Source organism: Zophobas morio, unplaced genomic scaffold (genome assembly GCF_036711695.1).
Source record: "Zophobas morio isolate AGI-343-1 ecotype UQ-CSIRO unplaced genomic scaffold, CSIRO_AGI_Zmor_V1 ptg000017l, whole genome shotgun sequence".
In the NCBI taxonomy this organism is placed as follows: Eukaryota; Metazoa; Arthropoda; class Insecta; order Coleoptera; family Tenebrionidae; genus Zophobas; species Zophobas morio.
In genome coordinates this window covers 14379652-14404449 of record NW_026972122.1, presented here as the reverse complement: position 1 = coordinate 14404449, position 24798 = coordinate 14379652, and the positions used below count along the sequence as shown (strand labels likewise).

At 36.3% G+C, this 24798-nt stretch overlaps 1 protein-coding gene across 1 annotated transcript in view; it reads right to left on the bottom strand.

Moving 5' to 3' along the window:
* Nucleotides 1–24798, bottom strand: part of LOC135130624 (basement membrane-specific heparan sulfate proteoglycan core protein-like) — a 323417-nt gene that overhangs the window by 19923 nt on the left and 278696 nt on the right. Inside the window, exons 18-47 of the mRNA XM_064058025.1 lie at nucleotides 18779–18895; nucleotides 18363–18473; nucleotides 17826–17945; nucleotides 17383–17520; nucleotides 17136–17249; nucleotides 16151–16294; nucleotides 15913–16038; nucleotides 15442–15660; nucleotides 15039–15176; nucleotides 14449–14556; nucleotides 14042–14272; nucleotides 12122–12409; nucleotides 11480–11539; nucleotides 11286–11300; nucleotides 9689–9916; nucleotides 9269–9406; nucleotides 8969–9217; nucleotides 8201–8913; nucleotides 7822–8148; nucleotides 7438–7595; nucleotides 7187–7385; nucleotides 6028–6168; nucleotides 5687–5968; nucleotides 5427–5632; nucleotides 5147–5375; nucleotides 4917–5093; nucleotides 4676–4866; nucleotides 4334–4616; nucleotides 3832–4276; nucleotides 2037–2369 (exon numbers count right to left, since the gene is read on the bottom strand). Of these exons, the coding sequence (XP_063914095.1) occupies nucleotides 2037–2369; nucleotides 3832–4276; nucleotides 4334–4616; nucleotides 4676–4866; nucleotides 4917–5093; nucleotides 5147–5375; nucleotides 5427–5632; nucleotides 5687–5968; nucleotides 6028–6168; nucleotides 7187–7385; nucleotides 7438–7595; nucleotides 7822–8148; nucleotides 8201–8913; nucleotides 8969–9217; nucleotides 9269–9406; nucleotides 9689–9916; nucleotides 11286–11300; nucleotides 11480–11539; nucleotides 12122–12409; nucleotides 14042–14272; nucleotides 14449–14556; nucleotides 15039–15176; nucleotides 15442–15660; nucleotides 15913–16038; nucleotides 16151–16294; nucleotides 17136–17249; nucleotides 17383–17520; nucleotides 17826–17945; nucleotides 18363–18473; nucleotides 18779–18895 (6228 nt within the window). The remainder of the gene's footprint in view (nucleotides 1–2036; nucleotides 2370–3831; nucleotides 4277–4333; nucleotides 4617–4675; nucleotides 4867–4916; nucleotides 5094–5146; nucleotides 5376–5426; nucleotides 5633–5686; nucleotides 5969–6027; nucleotides 6169–7186; nucleotides 7386–7437; nucleotides 7596–7821; nucleotides 8149–8200; nucleotides 8914–8968; nucleotides 9218–9268; nucleotides 9407–9688; nucleotides 9917–11285; nucleotides 11301–11479; nucleotides 11540–12121; nucleotides 12410–14041; nucleotides 14273–14448; nucleotides 14557–15038; nucleotides 15177–15441; nucleotides 15661–15912; nucleotides 16039–16150; nucleotides 16295–17135; nucleotides 17250–17382; nucleotides 17521–17825; nucleotides 17946–18362; nucleotides 18474–18778; nucleotides 18896–24798) is intronic.

The following is a 24798-nucleotide window of genomic DNA, read 5'->3' as shown; positions in this document are numbered from 1 at the left end:
TTGGCAACTAAATATTCGGACATGAGTATTTTTTTTTACTTAGTATGGTGCAACATCTCCTTTTGCTTTGATTACTGCGCGTATCCTTGCAGGCATAGTACTTACAAGACTTCTGCAGTATTCAGGAGTAAAACTTGCCCAAACTTCGTCGATTTTTGCTTTTAAACCTAAGAGTGTTCGTTGGGGGTTGTTGCGCAAAACGGATTTTATGTCGTGCCAAAGTGTCTCAATGACATTTAAGTCAGGGCTGTTCTCAGACCATGAAAGGACTCTTATACCATGATCCCCAAACCATTTCTTAGTACTTTTTGCGGTATGACATGATGCACCGTCCTGTTGAAAAATATAATCGTTGTCCGGATACAGTTTTTCAACAGAGGGCAACAAACTGTTTTCTAAAATTTGTTGGTATTTCATGACGTTAATAGTCGTTTCCACCAATTCATAATTCCCCAACCCTTTAGCTGACATGCATCCCCACACCATTATTCCTCTAGGAAACTTTACAGTTCGTTTTAAACAGTCTTTATTGAACGCTTCACTTTTTGATCTTATCACTCTTCTCCGCAAATCTCCCACGCACACATCAAATTTTGACTCGTCACTAAAAATGACCTTTGACCAATCTTCCATGGTCCATGCCAGCTTAGACTTTGCCCAGTTGTACCTATTTTTCTTTTGATTTGCCGTTATTAAAGGTTTTTCTTTGGCCTGTAACGGCACGGTGGAACAAATGTAAACCAAAAACTTAAAAATTACGTTATAAAAACTTAATCCTGACTTGTGAATCCATTTCCTACAACATTCTCGTGACAGCTTATGCCCTATTTCATCCGTCGATTGTGCTGTTATGTCCCGCAATGTGTTTCTTCGATTTTTTTTACAAAGTTTTACAAGGAGCCTTTGACTTCTTTCTGAAACTAATTTCGGTCTTCCTGAACTTTTTCCTTTAACGTCTAGTCCACCAGTTTCGCGATAATGTGAGATTATATCCGCTACAGTGGACTTTGCTAAATTCAGTTCTTCACTAATTTCCCGAATTTTTTTACCTTGGCAATACTTCTTTACAATAAGTGCACGTAATGATTTTTCAAGTGGACGTCCACGAACCATTTTGTTAATGGTCTATGGATCTTACAACACAGTTAGGTAAAGCAGGAAGAGGAGAATGATATTTATTAACAATCAAACAATTCACACCCCCTACTTAGTGAAAATTAATTTTTTTATTTATTTGTCCGAATAATTAGTTGCCAAAGTGTATTCACTTTTTCTGAAAAATCCACAGTCATAGTTGAATTAAAATTCTATGTAAAGTAAAACATTCAACTTTTTTATTAAAAACTATTCTTTGAAATCTTAGCTTCCTATTTTTATGTGATTTGATAATAAAAATTAATTCATAAATAGTGGTTTTTGAACGCTCCGGTTAGTTTGTCCGAACATTTAGTTGTTAGGGCTCGTAGTAGTTTTTTTATTTTTTCAATAAAATCAACCTTTCTGCATACAATTCACTTTCAATGTGGCGGGTGTTTTTGACAGTTCTCTTAATTTTATTTTAAAGTGTAAATACGTACAACTCTAGCGCAAGCTGCGCATGTGGCTTTTACGGTACCATTATTCCTGTTTCGCGATTCTAATATAGTAGGCAGTAATATTTGACAAAGTTAAAAGTGTCGGAAACGTGTCAAAATTTACTGTCATTTTTTAAAATTAACGTTTAAAACAAAAATACCACAGAGTTATAATGAGAACTACGAATACTCAAAACTGTCGTCTGTGCCAAAATAATGGTGCCTTCTTTCTTATGTTAATAGTAGGAGCGTTCTCAGTTGTGATTTACTACTTATTTTCAGAAAAATAACTGTATAGTATTAAAAAGAAAAAACAGCGCAAACATAAGGAATTTGAAGAAAAAAAGTTAAGATAGTTACCTGTCTGATTCAATGCTTTTGGAAGCAATTCTAAGCAAGCATGATAAGGGGGAAAACAATTGCTATACTTGGAACAAGTACGAGCCTATAGTCAATACTTACGTCCAACAGTGATGACGATGTCTTTAGATTCTACGACGTATCCATCGAATGCCTCACAAATGTATCGTCCGGAGTCAGAAACTCTTAGGTCGGTTATAACCAATATTCCTCTTCCATCATCGACAGCATGAGAGGGAAGATTGGCACCGTCCTTGGTCCAGTGTAGTCTAATTGGTCTTCTATCAACCAAAGATCTTGCCGAACAGTTAAATCTGACGGTACTACCGACTTTAAGGATTTCAATTCTTGGAGGAGGCGCAATTGTGATTTCTATTGTGGGTGGTGCTGCAGTTGAAACCCATGGTCCCGGTGTAGTAGTGGTGCTATTCGCATCTACAACGTACAAATTAGTAAGAACCTGTAGGCATTAAACTTAACGTTGTATGTATGGTTAAATACATTAAATACTAGTAATGTTAGTGCCACAACGACCACAAGTTATAACATTATTAAGACAGATTGACATTGAAAGTACTGTAACCTAACGGAACCACTACCAAAACGATGAACACTATAAAACAAGAAGCTCTCTGACGGATCTGCTGGAAAGTACCCACTCAAAGTACTTAAAGAAGAAACTCTTCTTCAAGAACTTTAAAACTATTTCCAAGTATTTCAGTCTATTTATTTCCAGCATTTAAAGAACTTTATACTTGGAAGGAGGATACTTCTCTACTCTATATTTCTGAATATATTTCGAACCTGGATTTACCAATGAAGTAATCGAGCCTATTACTGTACCGTCCAGGTTCTCTATAACACATTGTAAACGATGCTCGTAACAATCTTTAACTACAAAATGGCATGTTGGACTTCCACTCTCCGAAACTCCACAACTGACCGGATCTCCATTGTCACGGAATGTGACACGCAACGTTTCCATACTTTCGTACTTACAAGTGAACGTAACAATACTTCCAACTTGTGCTGTTACTTGAGATGGTGTTATCTCCAATCTGGTTGTTCCAACTGAATTTGTTTAAAATTACACAGCGTTAAATAAAACAGTGTTAATTTACGTGTTAGTAATTCCGATTTACTTTTGTTTCGTAAGCAAAAATTTCTCACTACTGATCTCTACCTCATGTTGGCAATTTTTGGATATACATTTTTTAAATAACATATTCAGAAGTTGTGCTGGTATCATGAAAAAAGTAATAATGGTTCCTTTACGATGATAATTAATGGCAGAAACACTTTGTTCAGAAATAAAGTTAATGAAACTTTTTTTTATAATTACAAAATTATGGACCATCAATAAATAAAACAACAAGATTGTTATTGGCGTAGTGTTTGTTACTGAGGTATTTCTTTTCAGTTTTAAGTGGTCAAATTAAATCAGTCAAATAAGTAACTTACCTATGAAGCTGAAGAATTATTATCAGTATTATATTACATGTTACACTGTTGTGAAATGCTTGCGAAATATAAAATCAAAATTCACATTAAATTTTTGAAAAGGTAAATTGTAGTACCAAAATATATGCTCTTTGTAAATTCTCAATTAATACATGGATTTTGTTTTTCACAAGCACTTCAGACTTCACCTTCATTTCGTACAATATTTTGAGTGTTATTGAAATTCGAATGTATCATAATAATACAAATTTTCCATTTAGATGAATTTTAGCACCCGTTAATATAAAATCCTAGTTTAGTAGTGCGGTTAATTGTTTAACGTATGCAACCAAAATCATCAAAGAACGAATTGTGTGAAAATATTATTATTCTGGGTTAACGATATTTAGAGTGGTACTTCACAAACTTTATAGTATCTGAAGGTTAAAGTACTCACCATATTCGCATTGTCTGCCAGCATAATTCGGAAGGCAAGTGCAACTGACCCTGTTGTCCGGTCCTAGACTACAACTTTGTTCGCGGGAATTACAGGGACATCTTGAACATGATCCTAAAGGTCCAGTGCTGTAATCATTAGTGTCTCTGTAATAACCGGCAGCACATGACTCGCAAGATGATCCTCGATAACCTGGAGGGCATCTGCATACTTCAACTTCAGTAGTTGGTGGTTGGGGAGTTAAAGTATTTTGTTCAATAGCAGTATCTAATGTTACATCACTTATGTAGGCACTCTCGGTATCGCTAGACTGTTGAGCTCTAATTAGAATGACATCAATATGAGCCAACACGGTCATTATGTCTTCTCTAGTAGCAGGTCTCGGACCTTGGTTGCCATCGATACGTTGCCAGTTAGCAGAGGGACTCAACACGACAGAAATTTTCTGCAGTTTTTTTTTTAACATTAGAACAAACCTGTTACCACTGTTGGTCATACTTACGTTTATCTGATCTGGATTAAGACCTTGTGGGTTACTCCAGTAAATTGTTACTCTATTGCCTATTATGATGATGTCTTGATCCGGAACATACACAGCTTGTGGTCGTTGGGTATACCTTTGTGTAAATTCTAGTTTTCCTCCGTATGATTTGACCTGATTTCCGGTATACTTCCTGGGAAGCGACCAATACCATCTTTCGGAGTTGCTTGGTCTGAACGTGTAACCGATCTCATTCATTAAGGCATTTATTTGGAAACCGTTATCAATTCGTTGGGTCTGGTATCTGTAGGAAGTTAAAAATTTTGTAATTTGGTTTCTTTATGTTTTATATTAACTACTCACTGATCAGTTAGAGTAAATCCATGTCTTTCTGCGTCAATGAACGTGGGAATCTGTTCGTAAAAGAAGTTACCCTCTCTACATTCTGTTGTTACACCAGAACAGAAACAGGACTGACAACCGTGGACGTTTGTAATACTTAACCCAAAGGTGCCAGTTCTACAGCGGTTGCAATTGTTTCCTTCCACGTTGGTCTGTAACAGGTTAAGATTGCCCAAACTAGCGAAACTAAATTAATACTTACTTTGCACTGACAGACCCCATTGTAACATTCGCTTGAAACAGAACCTTGAGGGTTGCAATTACATTGTACCACTCCACCACCGCCAACATATCGGCATGGAATTCTGTTAGCTGGATCACCTTCATAACCCGGCAGGCAAGTTTCGCAGTTCTCTCCAGTGGTGAAATTATCACAGTTCTTAAAGAAATAAATCATCCATACTACGTAAAAATTGGTAAAAAAAGACTCACGAAACAAGCGCCCGTCTCTGGATCACACTCCCGCGAGTTTCCGTTGCAGTTACAGGGTTCACACAGTCCCAGGTAAATCCCTTCATCTGCTCTGGTGTATCCTACTGCACAATCCTCGCAAGACAAACCAGTGTAACCAGGAGGACAATGACATTGTTCAACTGCTAGAGCTCGTTCGCTTGATCCAGTGTTGTGCTCGTTCGAGATATCCAGCGACACGGAAATTAGTCTAAAAAATCCTTGTCACGTACTGCTTTTGCATGTAAACTAAAGTACTTACGCAGATTCCCTGGTATTGGTGTTGTACGTTGCTTTAATATAGATCGCATCTAAATCGGCCAGTGCCATGAGCAGATGCTCACGATCAGCTTTTTGTCCATCACTGCGCTGCCAGTATTGCTCTAGAAGAGGAACTACAAATGTTTGAGGAGTGCCAGTCGGTTGAACTTGTTCTCGAGCGTAATACAAAAGAATAATTTGATTGGCCTAAAAGCAAAGCATCAGAAGGCAATTCTGCATTTTGATATGTTGCACCCTTACGCTGACTAGCTCGACATCCGCAGCGGAATTTCTAGAACTTTGCCCACCAGGTAACGGCACATAGCGTAAAGTGTATCTTAGATAGCCGCCGTAAGATGTGATCTTGTCTCCTAAATAGCGAGGTGGAAGAGACCAGTAGTGAACATTCGGGCTAGAGAAGCTGCTGTAGGATATTTCACGTCTAGTTTGATCTAGATTGATTCCTTCTTCGATCGGTCTTTCTCGATTTTCCGTGTCGATCAGTTTGAAGCCATCACGAGAATTGGTGAAATAGGAACTAATCTGAATTGAAAATTTACGTAACGTATTTATTACTGAAATATTAGTTGTCAATAACTAACCTGATCCCTGAACCAGTTGGAGCTTGTACATTGTCTAGTAACGCCCATACAGAAGCATGCAATACAACCAAACTGATTATCTCCGCTTAGGTAGAATGTATTGGCCTTACAGGAAGCACACGTTGGACCATCGACATAATCCTTAAGATTTAAATTACGATTAATTGGGTGTTTGTTATTTTAGAATAAAAATATCGTACATTTAATGGTGTACAATAAATTTTGTTTTAAATATTAAAGCAACGCAAACAATCTCTTCAAAAAACTTCACCAAAATATTTGAAGGTATATGTGTAATTTTGAAAAGTTGCTTTTTATACTCCTTAGCCCTCATGAGTACACTTGAGTAGCACGTAATCAACAAAAATCGTCTTCTCCTTGGGACTGGATTTTTAGTGACCTTTTTTACTCCCCCCGTTGTAAGCAGCACAAGATGCAATTTTAAGACGCCTTTTCCTGATCTCAGTATTATACGGACTACCCAATTCTTTAGAAATGTATGCATTAAAACTAAAACTTTTTGAAAACAGTATTCTAATTAATCAACATTAGTTTTGATATATCTCTTAGGGACGGTTTACTAATCCATTAAAAAAGGTCGCTGCTGTTGTCACTTCTTTGTTATTCAGTTGGTTAGTGAATTCTTGAATCAAATTAGTTGCTTACTTCTTCTCATTATTTTATTATTACATTATTTTAAACTCAAATCTAGTGCATTTTTGATTGAAGCTGCAATTTTGCTGTAACTAGAATTACACCGACGAAATTAAAACCGTTATCGAGTGTAATTTTGGAATAATTCAACTGATCTTTAGTTTGTTTAGTTTTGATAGTACCTGAAGACTATTTCAAAAACGTTACAATCTGCTAATGTCCTACCAATTTTTTAAAATTCCATATGTTATTTTTTAATGCAGAAACAACGTTTCTATTTCCCCGGGCGCAAGCTAGGCTAGTTCCTTACTCATATTCCATTATGATTTTTTTTCATTTTATCAATATTATCATCATACATGTGTACATATCTAATGAATTTATCCTAAACTTACATGTGGCACTTACCGAATAATACCGGAAAAAAGCATGAAAACAAATATGTTCGTTTGTTAGTTGTGTGAACTATTTCAACGGAGAATCCAGTTATAGAATTGTTACCTACCTTACAGCGGCATCTTCCTTGTTCCTCGCCAATGGTGCCCTCTGCGTTACACTGAGAAGTAACTCTGCAAGAATCACCCGGTATGAGAGGATTGCCGGAGTAACCTGGAGCACACTGTTCGCAACGTCTGCCAACGTAACCTGGGGGACAATCGCACGTAACTTCTCCATCGGAACCTAACGAACAAGTTCTTGCAAACCTATTAACAGAACGTTTTTACGAAAGGAAGGTTTGTATATTTCAGAACATACTGATTACTAGGATTAGTGAGCGGACAGGGACACACTTCGCATTGTCCTCCGCGATTTGGATTTCCGTATGTACCTGGGGAACAAGTAATATGTTGTCGTGCATAACACTGTCCAAGCCATGGTCCTGTTTTGTGGCGCACGTAGCCGTCGGCGCATCGCTGTAAAATATGGTTTAATAGCATCACGATAAAAGGCAGGTGGTTTGCACGATGAAATCTGCCTACGATGTATCATGAAAGTCTGACAGTTGCGTGTTATCGCCTTGATATATAACACATTTAAGTTGCACACAAGTGTGTCGTTTCGTTTGTACGTAATTTTGGATTTATTATGCAGTTCTCTCGTGCGTTCACTTATCTGTTTTGTGCTGTGGCCTTCACATACCTCGCAAGAAGTTCCGGTGTATCCAACAGGACATTCGCATTCTTCCACGTAAGACGCTGGCCCCAACCCGCTGTTCGGGACAGCTGCCGAGTCCATTTCGATGTTGGAAATGGTGGTATTTAATGGACCCTCGTTATATTGCAGTTTTACTAAGATATTGTCAATATTTGCCAGTGCCATCATTATTTCTTCACGTGATGCTCGTGTTTCAGGATAACCTTCAACTCTTTTAACCCATTCGCCTTCGAAGAACCTTACTTGGACGTTTTCAACGCGATTGGGTGGTGGCTGGTAAGACTGAGCACTTAATAAAGTGTAACCATTGCCCTAAAACGTACTCAATGAAAAGCACTGTATTTTAAACTAGCTTATAGTTTACGGTTAGAATAACTGTGGGTCCTGCGACTTGATAACCACGATTATTGTGTTGCACGTTAAATCTCAAGTAGCCACCGTAGCTTTTTAGTTGATTGCCATGGTAGTTTTCTGGCATTGCGAAATATGGCACCAACGAACTTGAGGAGATTTCTCCATATGGTGGCAGTTGAGCGTAAACGCCGTTTCTACCGACACTAGTCAACAAGGGTTGTCCATTTCTATAAATCGGTTCATCTCTAACTTCCACAGCACCAGTGTTAGGATCCACGAACACACCCAACAATTTAAGACTATCAAACGGAGGTTGGAATTGATAAATGAACAAATCTGCTGAACGGCATTTGTTGGACTGACCGAAGCAGAAACATTTAATGCATTCTGATTCTGTTCTAGCTTCTTCGTTGAAATAACCATCCCGACACACTGGATTTACATCGATTACTAGAATAGTGTCCGGTATGGCAAACACTGTGCCTTTGATGTTAATAACCTCGCATGAATAAGCACCCTGATCCTCAATTTGAATATTTGGACAGCTGAGCGTTCCCACACCGTTAACACTAGTTGTGCGGCACTTCGGTGGAATGTGGCCCCAGTTCAAACGCCAGACGATTTCAGGAGTCGGTACTCCTACTGCGGTACAACCGATTTCAAAAAGCGATCCCACCTCAAGTGTTACCATTGGAGGTGGCGGTTTTGAAACAACAGGCAAAGCTAAAAAATGCACCCAATAAGATCGTGAGTATCGTAAAAGTGAAGTGAAATTTACAGCATCCGATTTCATCACTACCGTCGATACAATCGCGTTCCAAATCACAGTGGTAGCTTCTTGGAATGCATTGGTTGTTGGAATGGCATGCAAACTGATGGTAAGCACAGATCGACCCAGGTGGATTAGTCGCACAGTTTTCTTCATCGGATCCATCGCCACAATCGTCATCGGAGTCGCATCTCCATGTCTTAAGTATACATTTCTTATTGGCACATCGGAATTCGTTCGGTTCACATCCGTTGGGGTCTGTAATAAGCGGCTATACCTAATCTTTGTGTTAGCTTTGGACAAACTTACTGCAACGGTTTTCATCAGAACCATCAGTGCAGTCGTATCTACCATCACAGACTAGATTCTTTTCGATACAGTCGCCGTTAGAACAAGTGGCTTGGTGGAGTCCACATGCTGTTGTTGGACGAGTCGGTGGTGGAATCCCTAACAGACAGATAATTTAGTGACCGATTGTGCTATTATGGCAAGCAGTTATTGCTCTCGATAATACTTACCGATAGATAAAATAAAGTAAGCATTAATAAATCAAAACATTAGTAACATACTTTTCATCTGTTTTATTAAGTACCTGTTCCATGATATTCGGTATCGAGAGGTGGTAAAACTCCATATTTTAGCAACGAAGATTTTGTTTTACCTCTCCCGACTGCATGTAATGTCGTAAACACTCCAAGAAGTTTTTACAAATGCGAATGAAATACTTACAACGATCAACTTGAAGGTGGACCGAAACTTGCGCTCCTGGTGTGTTTGGAGGGTATCCTTCAGCTTGACAAATGTACGTGCCACCGTGTTCAACTTTAATGTTGGGAATTTCGAGTCGACCGTTCTGATCCCTGGAACCAGCTGGTAACGGTTCTCCGTTTGGTCTTGTCCAGTGTACTCGAGCTCTGAATGGACCTTCATCGCGGCATTGGAACACAACTTCTCGATCTAAATCAGAAATATCATTTAATAAAATGTTGACGATATCGGAACCTATATACCGGCACATGCATTACACCTTGATATTTATATTTAATAGGGTAAGTCTGTATTAAAAATTCTAGTTGAAGCTGTTCTATTTACATTTTGGTTGAAAGTATGAGGGTTTAAATGATATGTTGTATCAGCACGATACGGGAGTGTTATAGCCCACATTAGATACCTAATTGATTTTTTTAACTTTCGTTAAGTCCTAACTGTTAATTCGCGGGCAGGTAGTCTTGAAATTGACAGTCAAGAGTTTGCAAAAATGGACAATCCAATTTTTTAAGATTATTATTTTTCACATCAGTATTCACGGTCTGGCATGTAGTCGGCTTCTTTCAAGATGAAGAACTCAGAGATGGTTTTGTCCAATGTCATAAGATCATAAATTTAGATAACAAGATGGTATACTTGTAATAATAGTGAACATTACTAAATAACTTCTGAAACCTTTATTTACATACTGAGGACTATAGCAAGATAATGATTAAAGATTTGCAGATTTAAGGTGTTTGTTTAGTTTCTGTGCACGAACTCTGTAAACTAGTGTTCTAAACGGTCGGTACCATAATCTTTACGAGGTTCATATGAATTTCCGAGTCAATTCATCGGAAGTTACTTGGTTAATGGTCACTATTTTAGAACCATAACTAAAGCGATTCCTAAATCCTGTTTTTAATACAAATTGGTTAGTGTATATCTTTTAAAAGTTTTAATCGTCCTATGTTAATATGATCCCTCGCTTTCCGATTTGATTGGTCCCACTGCAATGATTAAAATGCTATTGACAACATACAACACACGCATTCTATGCCGAAAGCAAATATTTCACATGTTAAGAAGAGTGCTGAGAATTATTCAAATGAAGATGTGTGAAATATTTTCTTTGAACATTGAAGTAACACATAAGGCTTTTAATATACAATAAAACCCATATAGAAGCGAAAAGCATTTACCATTATAAATTAGGCGGTCTTCCGTTTTTAAAGCTGAAGTACCTAATATTATATACAATCTAAAAACATAAATCATCTCTATACCGCTTAGAACTAATAACAATAGCAGCGTATCATTTGTTTGATTGGCCAATTATTATACTATTAAAGAAAAGATTTGTTTGAACACAAGCACTTTTTTAGACAACAGGTTCTTGTTTTAAATAAAAAATAAACATTTTAGGGATATTTAACTGTTACTATCACTTCGTGACTTGTAACATAGAGTGAACGGAGGTACAAGTATAGACAGATTTATGTAAATCAGTGTTTATAAAAGAATGAAGATGGCGCACATGAATGAGGGTCATTCCCGCTAAGTTGACCATTTTACTCACCGGTCTTATAAATGTCTGCTCCAACAAGACATAAGGAAAACAAAAATCATTAGTTACATGTTTACAACATTTATGACATTATCAAGTTATAAAGTGCATAAATATATAGACGCACAGGTGCAGTGCAATTAACTAAAACGATTGAAAGGTGACAAAAACAAATATAAAAAAGAAAAAAAAAGTGAAATACTCACTTTCTTTGATTTCTTGAGCATTGGGATATGTCCTTAAGTTGAGGCCTTCACTGGGTCCAGCTGCGGGAAAAAAGTAAATTAAACTCTGCAGAACACAAACGTTTTAAAGTCGTGTTAAATTTTTTTATGTTAATTTGTCCCCTTAAGTTTACCTAAATAGTTACAAAGAACGCAAGTTCAAATTAAATATTTTTAGTTTGTACTGTACATTTTTCGAGCAAATTACGATGATCAGTTGATTAATACTGAAAAAGTCAACTGTTATACTAGTTGTGAAGTGCACATTTGTTGTTAATTGTGTCCATTAGAGATCCATCAACCAATTAAAAGCTACGTCAGGTGTTAGAAAAAGAAATATTTCTGGTCAGTCGCATGATCTGAGAGTGCGACCGACTTACGATGTACTGGTCCAGTAAATTCAAAGGGACAGTCTAATTCGTCGCTAGTGTCTCTCGGACAATCCACCTTTCCGTCACACCTTAACCTTTCTTGGATACAAGGGCCATTTTCGCATCGGAATTGGCCAGCTGAACAACTCCCATCGTGTGTGACGGCTAAAGAGAGGTTTGGTCACAACATCAAAGGGTTACACACAAATAGTTAGATAAAGTACACAGCAGCGCTTCCGAAAGCGATACTTACGGCAATTGGTTTCATCAGACATGTCGCTGCAATCGACTCTACCATCACAAAATTGTGATTGAAGGATGCATTTGTCGGCACTGTGACATGGCCGATAGCCCGCAGAGCAAGTAACTGGTGGCGGTGTGGGTCGCGTTGGCGGCAGTGGAGGTGCTGTTACAACAGGGGGTGGTTCAGTTGGACAGTTAAATTCATCAGAACCATCACTACAGTCATTCCTTCTGTTACAACGTAAATAACCGGCTATGCAATCTCCATTCTGACACTGGAATTCGTCTGAACGGCATTCTACCAACAAAAAATTAAAACAAAATTGAACAAAAACGAAACAAAGGAACGAAAAATAACCGGTGCAATTAGTTGAAAATAAAAGAAGTTTGTGATTTCTTCAATGATTGCGTTTTGTACAAACCGAAACTTAAAAAAATACAAAATATAAATAGAGGACAATATTTGTTGTGGTGTGGAAGTCTCAGTTCCTCCGATGAAAAACCTATTTAAATACGTATGTTTTCGTATAACAGCAATCATGTTAAGTATCATACCATTAGTATAATTTGTGAACATAATATCTGAGAAAAGAACCGAAGAAAAGATTTTTGCAACTGAACAGGAGTCGGATGTTATGACCTTTCATATAATCTCAGTAATAAGCTAATAAGTATAAGTAGTGTGTAAAATATAATTAAAAGTAGACGCAGATTTGAAAATAACTCCACGTGATAATCCTATATTTTTTTGCTCTTTCATTTCATTATTTTATAAAGTTCATTGTGTGTGTCGATTACGTGTTTGTAGAGACGTAACTTCTGACGAACTGATGAAGCAAATTGTAAACAATTCTACTACTCTATTGGGTAGATGTCCAATCGTCGAAGAGAGTAGTAATAAAAATGTGCGATTAACGAAATTTACGCTTCCTATTGGTTAGACAACGTGGCGTAAAGTTTCAGTAGACTTAATAAGACTTTAGCGCAGGCTGTTCGAACGACTTTCATGTGATCACTGCATCTGTTTGGGCTGATATTCCGAACAATTATTTTACGTGAATTTGGAACAGGATATCTTAAATTTTGGATATACGGAAGAAAATGGTTAAGCACAGTTAGTTAATGATTTGGTTGTATTAACAAAATTTGTGATTAATGCAGTAAATTTAATTTTCAAATATGAATTAAGTTTATACAATCATGTTTTTGAAGTCACACTTTAAAAGTAAGTACGTTTACTAATTGCACCGGAAGAAATAAAATCGTGCACAACTTAAATTAAGAAATCAAAGTTCCACGATGAAAATGTAATGTATTCGGAGAAAGTCCAAGAACTGGTGTTTTAATATAAACTTAAAACTTTAAAATAAAGCTATAGCAACAGTGACATATAATTAAAATAAAATAAAAACCAAACTAATCAAAAAAAAAATGTTTAAAAGGCCACATATGGAAGTACAACCATGCTTGTATTGGTATAGGTACTAATATGAGAATCTGGAGCCTACGGATCAACTGCTAAAGTCGGCCAAAATCGAATGAAATGTAACATCAATCTATGGTTCTAAGGTTGGTAAAATATATACCTACAGAACACATAATTTCCTACTTTTTTACACTATTTCTGCATTTAATACTGCTACAAAACCCTAGTTTTAATGTGACACCAAATACACCTAAAAAACGTCAACAGAAATAGTAATAAACATGGACAGGGTTCTAACCGAAGCAGTTTTGTTCATCTGAAAAGTCCCGGCAGTCGTAGAAGTTATCGCAGCGGAGACTGACGTCAACACAGGTCCCGTCCGAACACTGGAACCAGTCAGGCTCGTGGCATGTCCCTGGCCAAAAGGCCAGAAAACAAATTTGTTTGAGGTAAAAAATAGTTTCGAAAAACAGGAACGAGGAAGTAAAACTAAAGTAAACTTACGACATTCTCTTTCGTCGGATCCGTCTGTACATTCTGCTGCCCCATTGCAAACCAGGTAGTTCGGAATGCAAGCGCCGTTTTCACACTGGAACTCGCTGGGAGTGCATCGGTCGTCTGGTGGGCAATCAAATTCGTCGGAACCATCACGGCAATCATTTTTCCCGTCACATTGAAGCTGGCCCTCAATACAGCGGCCATCTTTACAGTCGAACTGAGTGTCTTCGCAGCGACCTGAAAATATACATAGTTATGGTGTAATCCTAAATCTATTTCATAAGATGGCCAGAGTTTGTAAGTATGTACCTTCGGATAAGGTAAGGAGCTGGGGTATCGCCTTTCCGAAGTAGAGAAGACATTTTTTTAACTAAGATTTTATTATGTTTTTGTTAAGGTTCCAATATACTTACTGCTGCATCCTTCTTCATCTCTGCCATCGGCGCAGTCGTCGTAACCATCACAGCGGAAGTCCGTGTTTATGCAACTGTCACCACAGCTGAATTGAGTGTTGGTGCAATCTATAGTTTGAAAAAGTAAAATTAGCAACACTTCTACAATTGTAGCAAGAAAAAGTTAGAGTACAGTCCCAGGCAAGATGTGCATAATACAAAATCAACAATAGTTGTGTATCAAATCCGAAACGAAGATTGAAGTTTTTTCAACCCCGAATTAAGTAGTAGTAGGTATCCAACTTTTACCTTCTGCATACTGTATTTTTTTCTCTTTTTTCATCATTCTTATTCCAAATTATTTGCTTCACATGGTTACTGACTTTACGAAAAGTAAATACATACCTGCGTCTCAGTTTTGTTTATAACGTTTAAAAGTTGTTGGATACCTAGATTAACACCGGAAGTTATAGATTTGTATTACCAAGCGTTAGATAAAGTCGTTAGTTGATTGAGGGAAAAGTTAGTATTGGTTAAATTAATGTTGAAAGTATCTAACTAGATGATTATATGAACTACACAAAGTCTCGATCTCTGAAATTGAGACATACTCTGGCCACCAGGAGCAGATGTCGAGCAACCTTGTTCGTCGGAACCATCTGGACAATCTGGTCGCCCATCACAGCGACGACGGATGTCTAAACACACTCCGGTACCACAACGAAATTGATCTTCTGGACACGTGTAAACTAAACGCAAATGAAATAGATGTCATTGCAGCAGTTTCAAGTTATAGATTTTCCAGTCTACATTCTATCAGAGATGGTTATTTTGTACACAGAAAAATTAGAACAGAAACATCTAACCAGAGAGAGTATACTACAGAAAGATTCAAAGACAACATTTAGAACGAGCCTGCACTATTGACAATGACCTTATTGGTTGAAGAATGATTAACCAATGGGATAGCGTCAATAGTTTTGCCACATAGACACATTACACAAACGGACATACCGCAGTTTTGCTCATCGGACCCGTCAGAGCAGTGAGTAATACCGTCACAGCGAAAATGTTCCTCGATACAGCCTCCGGATATACAACGGAACTGATCGGGTGTGCAAAAACTACACCCTTGCTCATCAGATCCGTCGGAACAGTCCTCTATGCCATCGCATCTTTGCCTTCCGGATATGCAATCTCCATTTCCACATTGAATGTCGTCTTCGGCGCACACTAAACGGACGGTAAAGTTAAAAGTCTTACCGCGAAGAACGACAACATGTATGTTTAGCACCAAAAAGTCCACCTTCTCATTTGTTAGTTGATTAGGCACAATTCTGACTTTTTGGAGTAATTTGAAGTTGTGTGGTAATAGAGTTTAAAAATGTATGAGTATGTCATGACAATATCTACTTCAATAAAACAGAACGTTAAAAAAAAGATTTACCGCTATACTAGATTTTCAAAACTAATAACTATACCCACCACCATTATAGTAACAATTTATCTCATCGGATCTATCCCTACAGTCTGGTATGTTGTCGCATCGCAACCTACTCTCGATACAACGGCCATCGTTGCAACGAAAGTCGCTTGAAGAACATGATGGTTCTGTCACATCGAAAGCACAGAAAATGTGTTAAAAAAGGGTTACCATTAAAGTGTTAGGTTACACGATGCAGCAAGCAGTAAAACTAGGTTTACTATAAATCGTGAAACATACCAGGTGGTAATATGGGTGTCGGGCATTGCTCTTCGTCATTGCCACTAGGACAATCTTTTATACCGTTACATCTTTTGTAGCCCATGATACAAAAACCGGTGGCACATTCGAATTCATTTTCGCTACAAGAACTTCCCGGAAAACCTAAATAAATGACTGTGGAGTGAGTTCTTGTATCTTTGAAGAACGTTCATCGTGCTGTTAGTTTTTTTTTTTTGACGTCACCGATTCTTCTACAAATACCCGCATTTCCCAAAACGTACCGACAAAACGTCAACGTGGATTGTATCATACAGAACAGAGCACTTGAGTTAGTATCGTCTAACATTTACATTACAACATTGTTAGAACAATAATAGTCAATGTTAGCTATTATGTGAAGTGTGTATTAGGTATAGTAGACTTATTGTAATAGAAAAAATTGTTCAAGGAACATAAAGAAAATTTTGTTTTTTTATAGACAGATCCCAATTAATATCATTCACAGTGGTTGTAAATGCTTGACAACCACGTGAGTGATTTTTTTACCTTTTATTACAATTTTTGAGGGGGTCGAACAAAATCTTTCATCACTATTATCTTCACAATCTTGTATTCCATCACAATAGCTACTACTTTTTATGCACTTGCGCTTGTCGAGGCACTTCCAAGTGTTTGCTATACATGTCAGTGTTTTTCCTGCATGCCCCATCCAATTACCAAAAACATGCATATGTGATTAGAAATGTGTTTTATCGTGTAGAGTGTGTGATTATATCTAAAACACTTATCACTACGTAAAACTGAAAATAATAAAAACCGGATATCCTACAAGACAAAACTACGGCTATTAATAAATCTTGGACAAAAGCCAGTCGGAAAGAGAAAAGAAAGATGATCGAAGGAAATAAAAATTGGCACACTAAGAGAACTAAGACATTCACAGGTTGGCGAAGAGACCGACAAAATAGAGAAAATAAAAAGTTAAACGAAAATGTGTCCTTACCACTGCAACTAGTTTCATCACTACCATCCGGACAATCGCTAATAGAGTCACACTTTTTTCTTGCGTCAATACAGTTACCACTTGTGCATTTGAATTGGTCTGCATTGCATAAAGCTGTGGCATGAATAAGCATTAGCATGATAAAGCCAACGAGGGTGTTTTTGATCAGATAAGTCATGTGCTGTTTACGAAACTAAAGTGAATTTTGGCTATCCAACACATGACTTGAAAAATTTTGACAACTAACCGCAGGATTCCTCGTCTTCGTTGTCGCGGCAGTCGGGTTTTCCATCGCATCGCCTCGATAAACTTACGCAAGCCCCGTTTCTACACGTAAACTCGTCAGGGGTGCAAACTTTGCTTTGGTTATCGTAATTTTCTGACCCTAAATTTCAAGAGATTAGAGACTGGTCGCGATTAAACGTTGGCCGGACCTTGTGATGAAGTTAAACCAAGATAGAAGAAATTAACTACTTATAGTCCAAAGCCAACGCTCTACAACTGATGGTACATTTACATCATGCATTATCTACTTTGGCGTTCGGATGAAACATCAGTTTCTATGAGTGACGACACCTCATTCGAACCCAAACCGTCACCTCTACTACCGCCACCCTTCCATTTATTGAGCTTTATCAGCTGCTATTATTAGTTAAACTGCTAATTTATCGTAAAGAAAGAAATGCGTACTAGGGCTACTATGGCATCCGATCTCGTCGGATCTGTCTTGACAATTATGAATTCCGTTGCATCTTTGGCTGGGGGGGATACAGATACCGTTCGCACATCGGAAATCCGTCGGTTTGCAGGCTGGAAATAAAGACAATTGTACGGCTGTCTGAGATTGTGAGTTAGTCGAAGGTAAGATGTTATTCACGACACCAAAACTCGGAAAATCCATAGATTGTAATTTAATCAACGGGACAAAGATGTTAAGGACAATATGGGATAGTTAGAGTGTTTTGACAGTATTTATTTTTGGAAGCAACTTTCACCGTTTTTATGTTGTTGGCAATTATTAATTGCAACCAAAAGCAAATATGATGATCTGATAGAGTCCACACACATGGGGGCGAGATTAAATAGATCAACATGTTGAGGTTTAGTGGAAGAGAAAAATCGTTCGTTTCAATAGAGGCAATAGAAGGGACGACACCGATGAATGGAAGGGTTATTCGAAATTAGACAAGATAGACGATAGGAGATGGATTTCTTGCTAACACTTACGACAATTTCGTTCGTCGGATAAATCCTTACAATCGTATTTTGAATCGCATTTTGCTGTTAACGGGATACAAGTTCGATCCTGACATGTGAATTCGTCATCACCGCATGGCGCTGTGTTGTGTGAACATGCAAAATGTTAAATGTCAAAAGTTTGTCTGTTGTGTTTAACTGAGTCAAACTATAGCTGTCGAAATTATTTTGCTCTATACAATGTAAAATGCAACGTTACAATTACAAACAAAAACACAAGTTTAATATACGCAAACCTATGTTGTGCACTAAAAACATGCTGTAAATCACAATTTTGCAACTTATCAAAATGCTTTAAAAGCACACTTATTTACTTAAGCTTTTTGTGCAGCCGGCAAGCTTCGGACATGCACAACAAACATATCTAAAAGCAAGACACAACGTACCTGTGCAGTTGTTTTCGTCTTGTCCATTTCGGCAGTCTGGACGTCGGTCGCATCGTTGTTGAAGAGAAATACATTGTCCATCGCCACATGAAAACTGATCGCTGCTGCACTGAGACTCTGCAACAATTTAATTTATTAAAATTTTGAGCGTTTGTGTCGTCATCGTCCTAATTCAGCTCGTGCCTAGCACAGCTTTATACTCCGGAAAGTCGGTTCTATTTATTAGCGCAATATACATGAAAGTATTCTTGATGAATTGAATTCACAATACGTGCTTTCTTGCGGAATGCTTGGCGTGAAAAGCTGCGATTAGCTGCAGTAATTGAAATTTATTATAGTTAATAACAACCAGCTTTCAGGGGCATTATTAATTCGATTTGATTTCTGCAAATTCCGAACTAATGTAAAGGACGTTCATGGAATCGAATCAAGAAAAACTTCTCCTTATCCACGTAGGTAAATTTCTGACATCCTAAACCAAATCGAAATCAATTTTGCTGGATCGGGGACTACGCTATTGTCGAATATTCCACCTCTTCACATGGGGCGGTGTCAGATATCACAAAGCCCTACTCCAGCAGAATTTGCCGTGATATTGCATCTAGTAACGCGATATAGCTGTTTGCCTTTTGTAGTCATCTTACTACAGGTACTGCGGAACAGCGTCAAGTATTCACTCAGTCGATCTGAAATTTTCAAATAGTGTGGTAAATTTCGAGAGCTTTGCGCTTAAACAGTTCAGCTGGAACAATGTCAATAATGTCTCTGGAATATACGGGGCACGGTATTGTGAGATCTATAAAATGTCCAGAATTAATAACTGAAAAACGATCTCTTCCTATAACCAACACGTGTTCTCATAAAACTTAATTTTAGTTGACAGGAACGCATTTAACCTCGTTTCAAATTCTGCATGAGTAATATTTTTTTAAAAACTATTATTAATGATTATGTCATGGTACATTCATCAACACGAACTGATTATGTAAATTGACTAGAAATATTTTTCAGTTACAATAAAATTTCAATTTGATTAGGCAAACTTTATTTATTCGATTTTAAACTTTAACGCACCGTTTATATGGTTATCGCACTACGCGAAATGTTGGATAGCTTTTTTTTTAATGAAACCACGGCCAGATTAATAATTGTATTTTAGTTTCCAGACACCTATTTTTAGAATTTTTCCATGGTACACATTTCATTTTAGACAGGTATGTATAGTTCTCCATTGTATCCCGTGGAAAACTCGACTCGCTTAACAATGTGTTGATTAACATTCTGATACCGAAAATGTGGATATATCGGAAATAAATCAATGTTACTTTGAAACATGGTTTCAGCTGTAAATACCCGTTGTGCATACCCTGTAACAATATTAAGTGGCGATTATTCATTTCCTATATTTAAACAATTTTATCATCAATAACATTAAAATTAAAAGTGTTAAAGAAATTACGCTAAAGGTTATGAGACGTATGTGTTTAGTTTAGCGGTGTAAAATCAGAAGGGTAAAAATGATACAAAATTATTCAAATAGAACTTTCCTTGTTCCTGAAGCACAGTCAAACAGGTTCAGTTTGTTACACAAATTATGGTTATATCAGACTGATATAACTTCTCAGCATGTGAGAGTAATTGGTTTAGTACTTAAACCACAAGCGCAGAAGCACATTATTTAATGACATTAAATGCCTATCAAAATTTCATATAGACGCCATCGAATTGGTGGTACATTCAAAATTCTAGGGTTATCGGTACAGTTTTTCGGAGATTACGTATTTGATAAAATCGCCGAAACACGGACTGGAAACCCGGGTTTTTGAATTGTACAAGCCGAAAACGTGGAGAAAACATGAAATTAGGTAATTCGTTAAGTAGACTGTTTTGCAAGTTATTTTAACTTATGTTTGGGAAGATTTAGTTCGAATTTTTATTCAGTATTAAGATATAAATTGGTGCACACTTATCTATTTAGCTCGTTGGTAATAGCAGATGGTGTTAAAAAAACTGTTTTTTCCAAAATTTTGTTTTGTTACTCAAATTTCTGCAATGCTACCGTTTACACAAAAAATAGCCTTCCCTAATTCTACTATATTAGATATAATTTATGTATTTAATCGCTTGGAGAATTTTTGTTACGTGACATACATATGTTTTGGGTTCAGGATTTCATTATAGTAGTCTTGTGCAAAATATTTTAATGGAAGGTAGAAGAGAGATATGCCTAGTATATTAATAAATAACAAAAATATAACGATTTTAAACGACGATTTGAGAATACACATTCCGCGACAATTAACTGATCTACCTCAAGTATGATTTTAAACTTTTGCGATTACTTTACTAGTCCGAGGTGTAATGTACTAGAAGAGCTTTCTGGACGGGTGGTATGCAACTTATTTCGCTGGCCATGAAGTTTGTAACTATCAGGTCAGATCAGATCCCATCAGGTCAGGTCAGGTTAGGTAAGGTCAGGAGAGGTCAGATCAGGTCAGGTCTAGGCTGGTTTAGAACTTATGACAAGTCAATGACATTTCTGCCCAAGATTCAATGTCCCCAACTGTAATATATAGACAATGCTCGACCACGTATTGCTAGGGTTACTTTAGACCATTTTAAGGAAGCTGAAGTCAATCTTCTGCATTTTCCTTCAAGATTTCCGGACTTATCCACAATCGAAAATGTTTGGGATATCAAAAGCAAGAGCCCCATCCTCCACAAACTCTGGAAGAATTTCGGCACCAAGTACAGGTGGTATGGGTTAAAGTTTAACCCCAGGAAAACGTTGATGACTGCATAAAGACTCGTACTCCTTCATCGCATAAGAAAATCTTTTGTTTCTTAAAACTGCTGGACAGATGGCATCGAAATTCCAATAAATCCTTGGTTTGACAAACGTTAGCTATAGGTATATATAATATCATTACAAAATCATGGTTCCTTTTTGGTGTTTTCTATTTGTTTCACTTAGTACAAATAGTTAAGTCCCACGTTTGTTTTTATGGCAGAGCCAAGGTCAAACAGTTGTCGCAATGTAATATCATATTTACATTAAACATGCCTCAAAATGTATTAGACCCCTAAAATACTTTGGTTTTGGTACCTACAATTCTCTTGAAAATTTCAAGCGCAGTGGAAAAATAATGAAAAAATTATGAGAATAATCAGAATAATCATTATCACAGTATATACATACGCTAATAAGTAAGTAAAATGTTCTATTGTACCTAATCTACTTATTTGATTATTATGGAGCCGTTTCTTTGCGTATAAGTTATAATTAATAAACGTAGCTCTGTAAATACACGTATTGTAATAACAGTTCTGTAATATTTAATATTGATAACATCAATTACTGTTCAGTACTCGATAAAGTTATATTTTCCAATTTTGCTATAACAAACAACAAAAAATACTGTGCGAAATGTAGTGTTTATTTTACATTAATACAAATGGCTATTTTTGTGTCTGGCATTTGGCAGTGATTTCATACACTAACAAATTACGGTTAATATTACAACAGCTCGTTAGTACAAAACTGCAATTCTCATTAAAAATAATAATTACTTGCCGTTGCAACGGCAATTGGGTTCTGGCAGCAGTATTTAGAATATTTTTAAATCTGACTTGTCTCACGTTAAAGCGCAATTTCTGGATTATTGTTTATGTGTAAAATTGAACGAAAAAATTAATTCGCAGCGTCCCTTTCTGTTAACGTGATTTTAGCAAAAACAACTGGGAAGATTTGTTTTTATTCCATTTTGGGTTTAAAATTTATGACGAATAAAAAGCATAAGGTTGTAGAGATCGTTAATCGAAAAGTGATCAGCCCAATGTCTCATTTTACAAATAATACAAATTTGAGATTTGTTTATTTGAACCCTTTTCATATTACATACCCTGTTTAGGAAATCGATATCGCATATTGAATACATGAGACACAACTTTACCGAACATGATTATACGTCACTCTGTAGCTGTTCATTTGAGTATTCACATACGCATGTATTAATTTCTTTGATTATTTTTGGATATACTAAGTAATTAAATAAAAAATTTATAGTGTTATTGGATGCGCAATAAAGAAAAATAAATAAATAAAAAAGGAGGTCTTATAACATGAAAATCTCTACAACTGTTATCATTTGGAATATAATTAGATAAAATAAGAAATTAGCCTAATTGATCCGTTTTATAATTTGGCTATATACAATAATCGGCTTTCTCTTTAAACCAAAAGGTTTATCAAACAAATCCGCTTTTTGGATTCTTAAAATTTTATTTAAGGCGCACTGCTCAGAACTGATTTATGTGCTATATTACATTCATACATTTTACCAATTGATGTTCGTTCGAAAATAGATCGGCGTGATAACACAGTACAGTTCAGAAAAGTTCATTAATTTCTCAAACCTCCTTTAATTTGCAATTTTCCAATTGCATAGTGAGGACCATGTTATATTTAGGTAAAAACGAGTTAAGATAAGGCTCTATTAATAATAGTATGATATATAAAGATGTTTCCGTAATCAGAATTTCTTATTTCATCAGGTTGTCTCTCATATTGAAAAGATCGAAGAGTATTCGGTCGTGAGTTGAACGTTTTAGGATATCCTAACTTCGAGGAAATTGCCGTAATTTACATTTCCACTTTACGTGTGCCATTTCATATCATAATAAACAGCCACCTGTTGAATGCCCTCAAAACGGGGTTAGAAAAATGTAATCCGATATATTATGCTTTACACGTTCTTCGTTAGTTTAGATATATAATAACTCTCGCAGTGTGACATAAAACAATTTTTAAAAATAATTAAATTCCAGTAAAAACAGGTCGTGCTAATCCAACTTTCATTTATTCGAATAATGTAATTTTTTACAATTAATTTGCTGAACGCAAAAACAAAAAAATCTTTTTCTTCATCAGTTTAAGAAGTAAAATACACTCAAAATTAAAATAAACGATGTGAAGTACCTAGAAGGTATCCTGATTTCCAAAACTTATTTGAATTGAAAAAACAAATAACTACGGGCACCGAAAGAAGAGCTTCCATTCAGTGCCATAATTTCTAATTACATCATGTATAAAACTAGATGTTACATACATATTAAAGAAAACGGACTTTTTAAAATTCTTTTATACATATATGTATATGTCATAGTCTACAATATAGGTAAACATTGCTAAGAGCAACAGAAACATTTTCCTTCTTGTATAATTATTTTGAAGTAAAAAGTCACCGAACATGTTATTATTATGCAACTTCAAGCCTTTGAACTGTGCTATTTAGAGGGCTCGAGCCTGGGTAAGATCCGCTAAATAACAAAAAGCATGGTTTATCGCTAGCCGAGCTCAGCATAATTTAAAAATCCTTTAAAATCGTAGATGTCATAATTCATAACCGTTCGCCAGATCATTTTTAAAAATAACACAGCATTTACCAGACTATTCGTAAGTGTATTGTAGTACACTCTTGTATTATGACGTAACGAAAATGTAATGAAAGGGGAACTAATGAAATGACTACCAGTATACCTTTTATAGTTTAAAATTGATAATTAAAGCTTATAGTAAAATGAATTTAAATGTACGAGTATAGCTGTTCCTGTTAATGTAAACATAATTATCGTTTATTTTATAAACTAATTAATAATAATTTAAATGTAATTAATAGTTCCACGGCTGTAATCATCGGATGAATGTGGTATAAAACCGCTGCCATTTCGTAATCATCGAGATGATTCGGTAATATCTCATCGGCTTATAATAACAACTGCGAAATGTCAATATGATTTGTTATTAGTTAATAATCACTTTACAGTATGTTTCTATTAATTGCTTTTATCCGGTAAATGAGTATATTTTTAGATCATGTGTTTATTTGTAATATTATTAATATTAACAGTTATACGAAGATGGTCATAACTCGGGTCATGTTGTATTTCTATAAAATCGTGAATGATTCATAATAATTTGTTAATTCAAAAAGGAGTGTCTTGCTAGACTCATCTGGGCA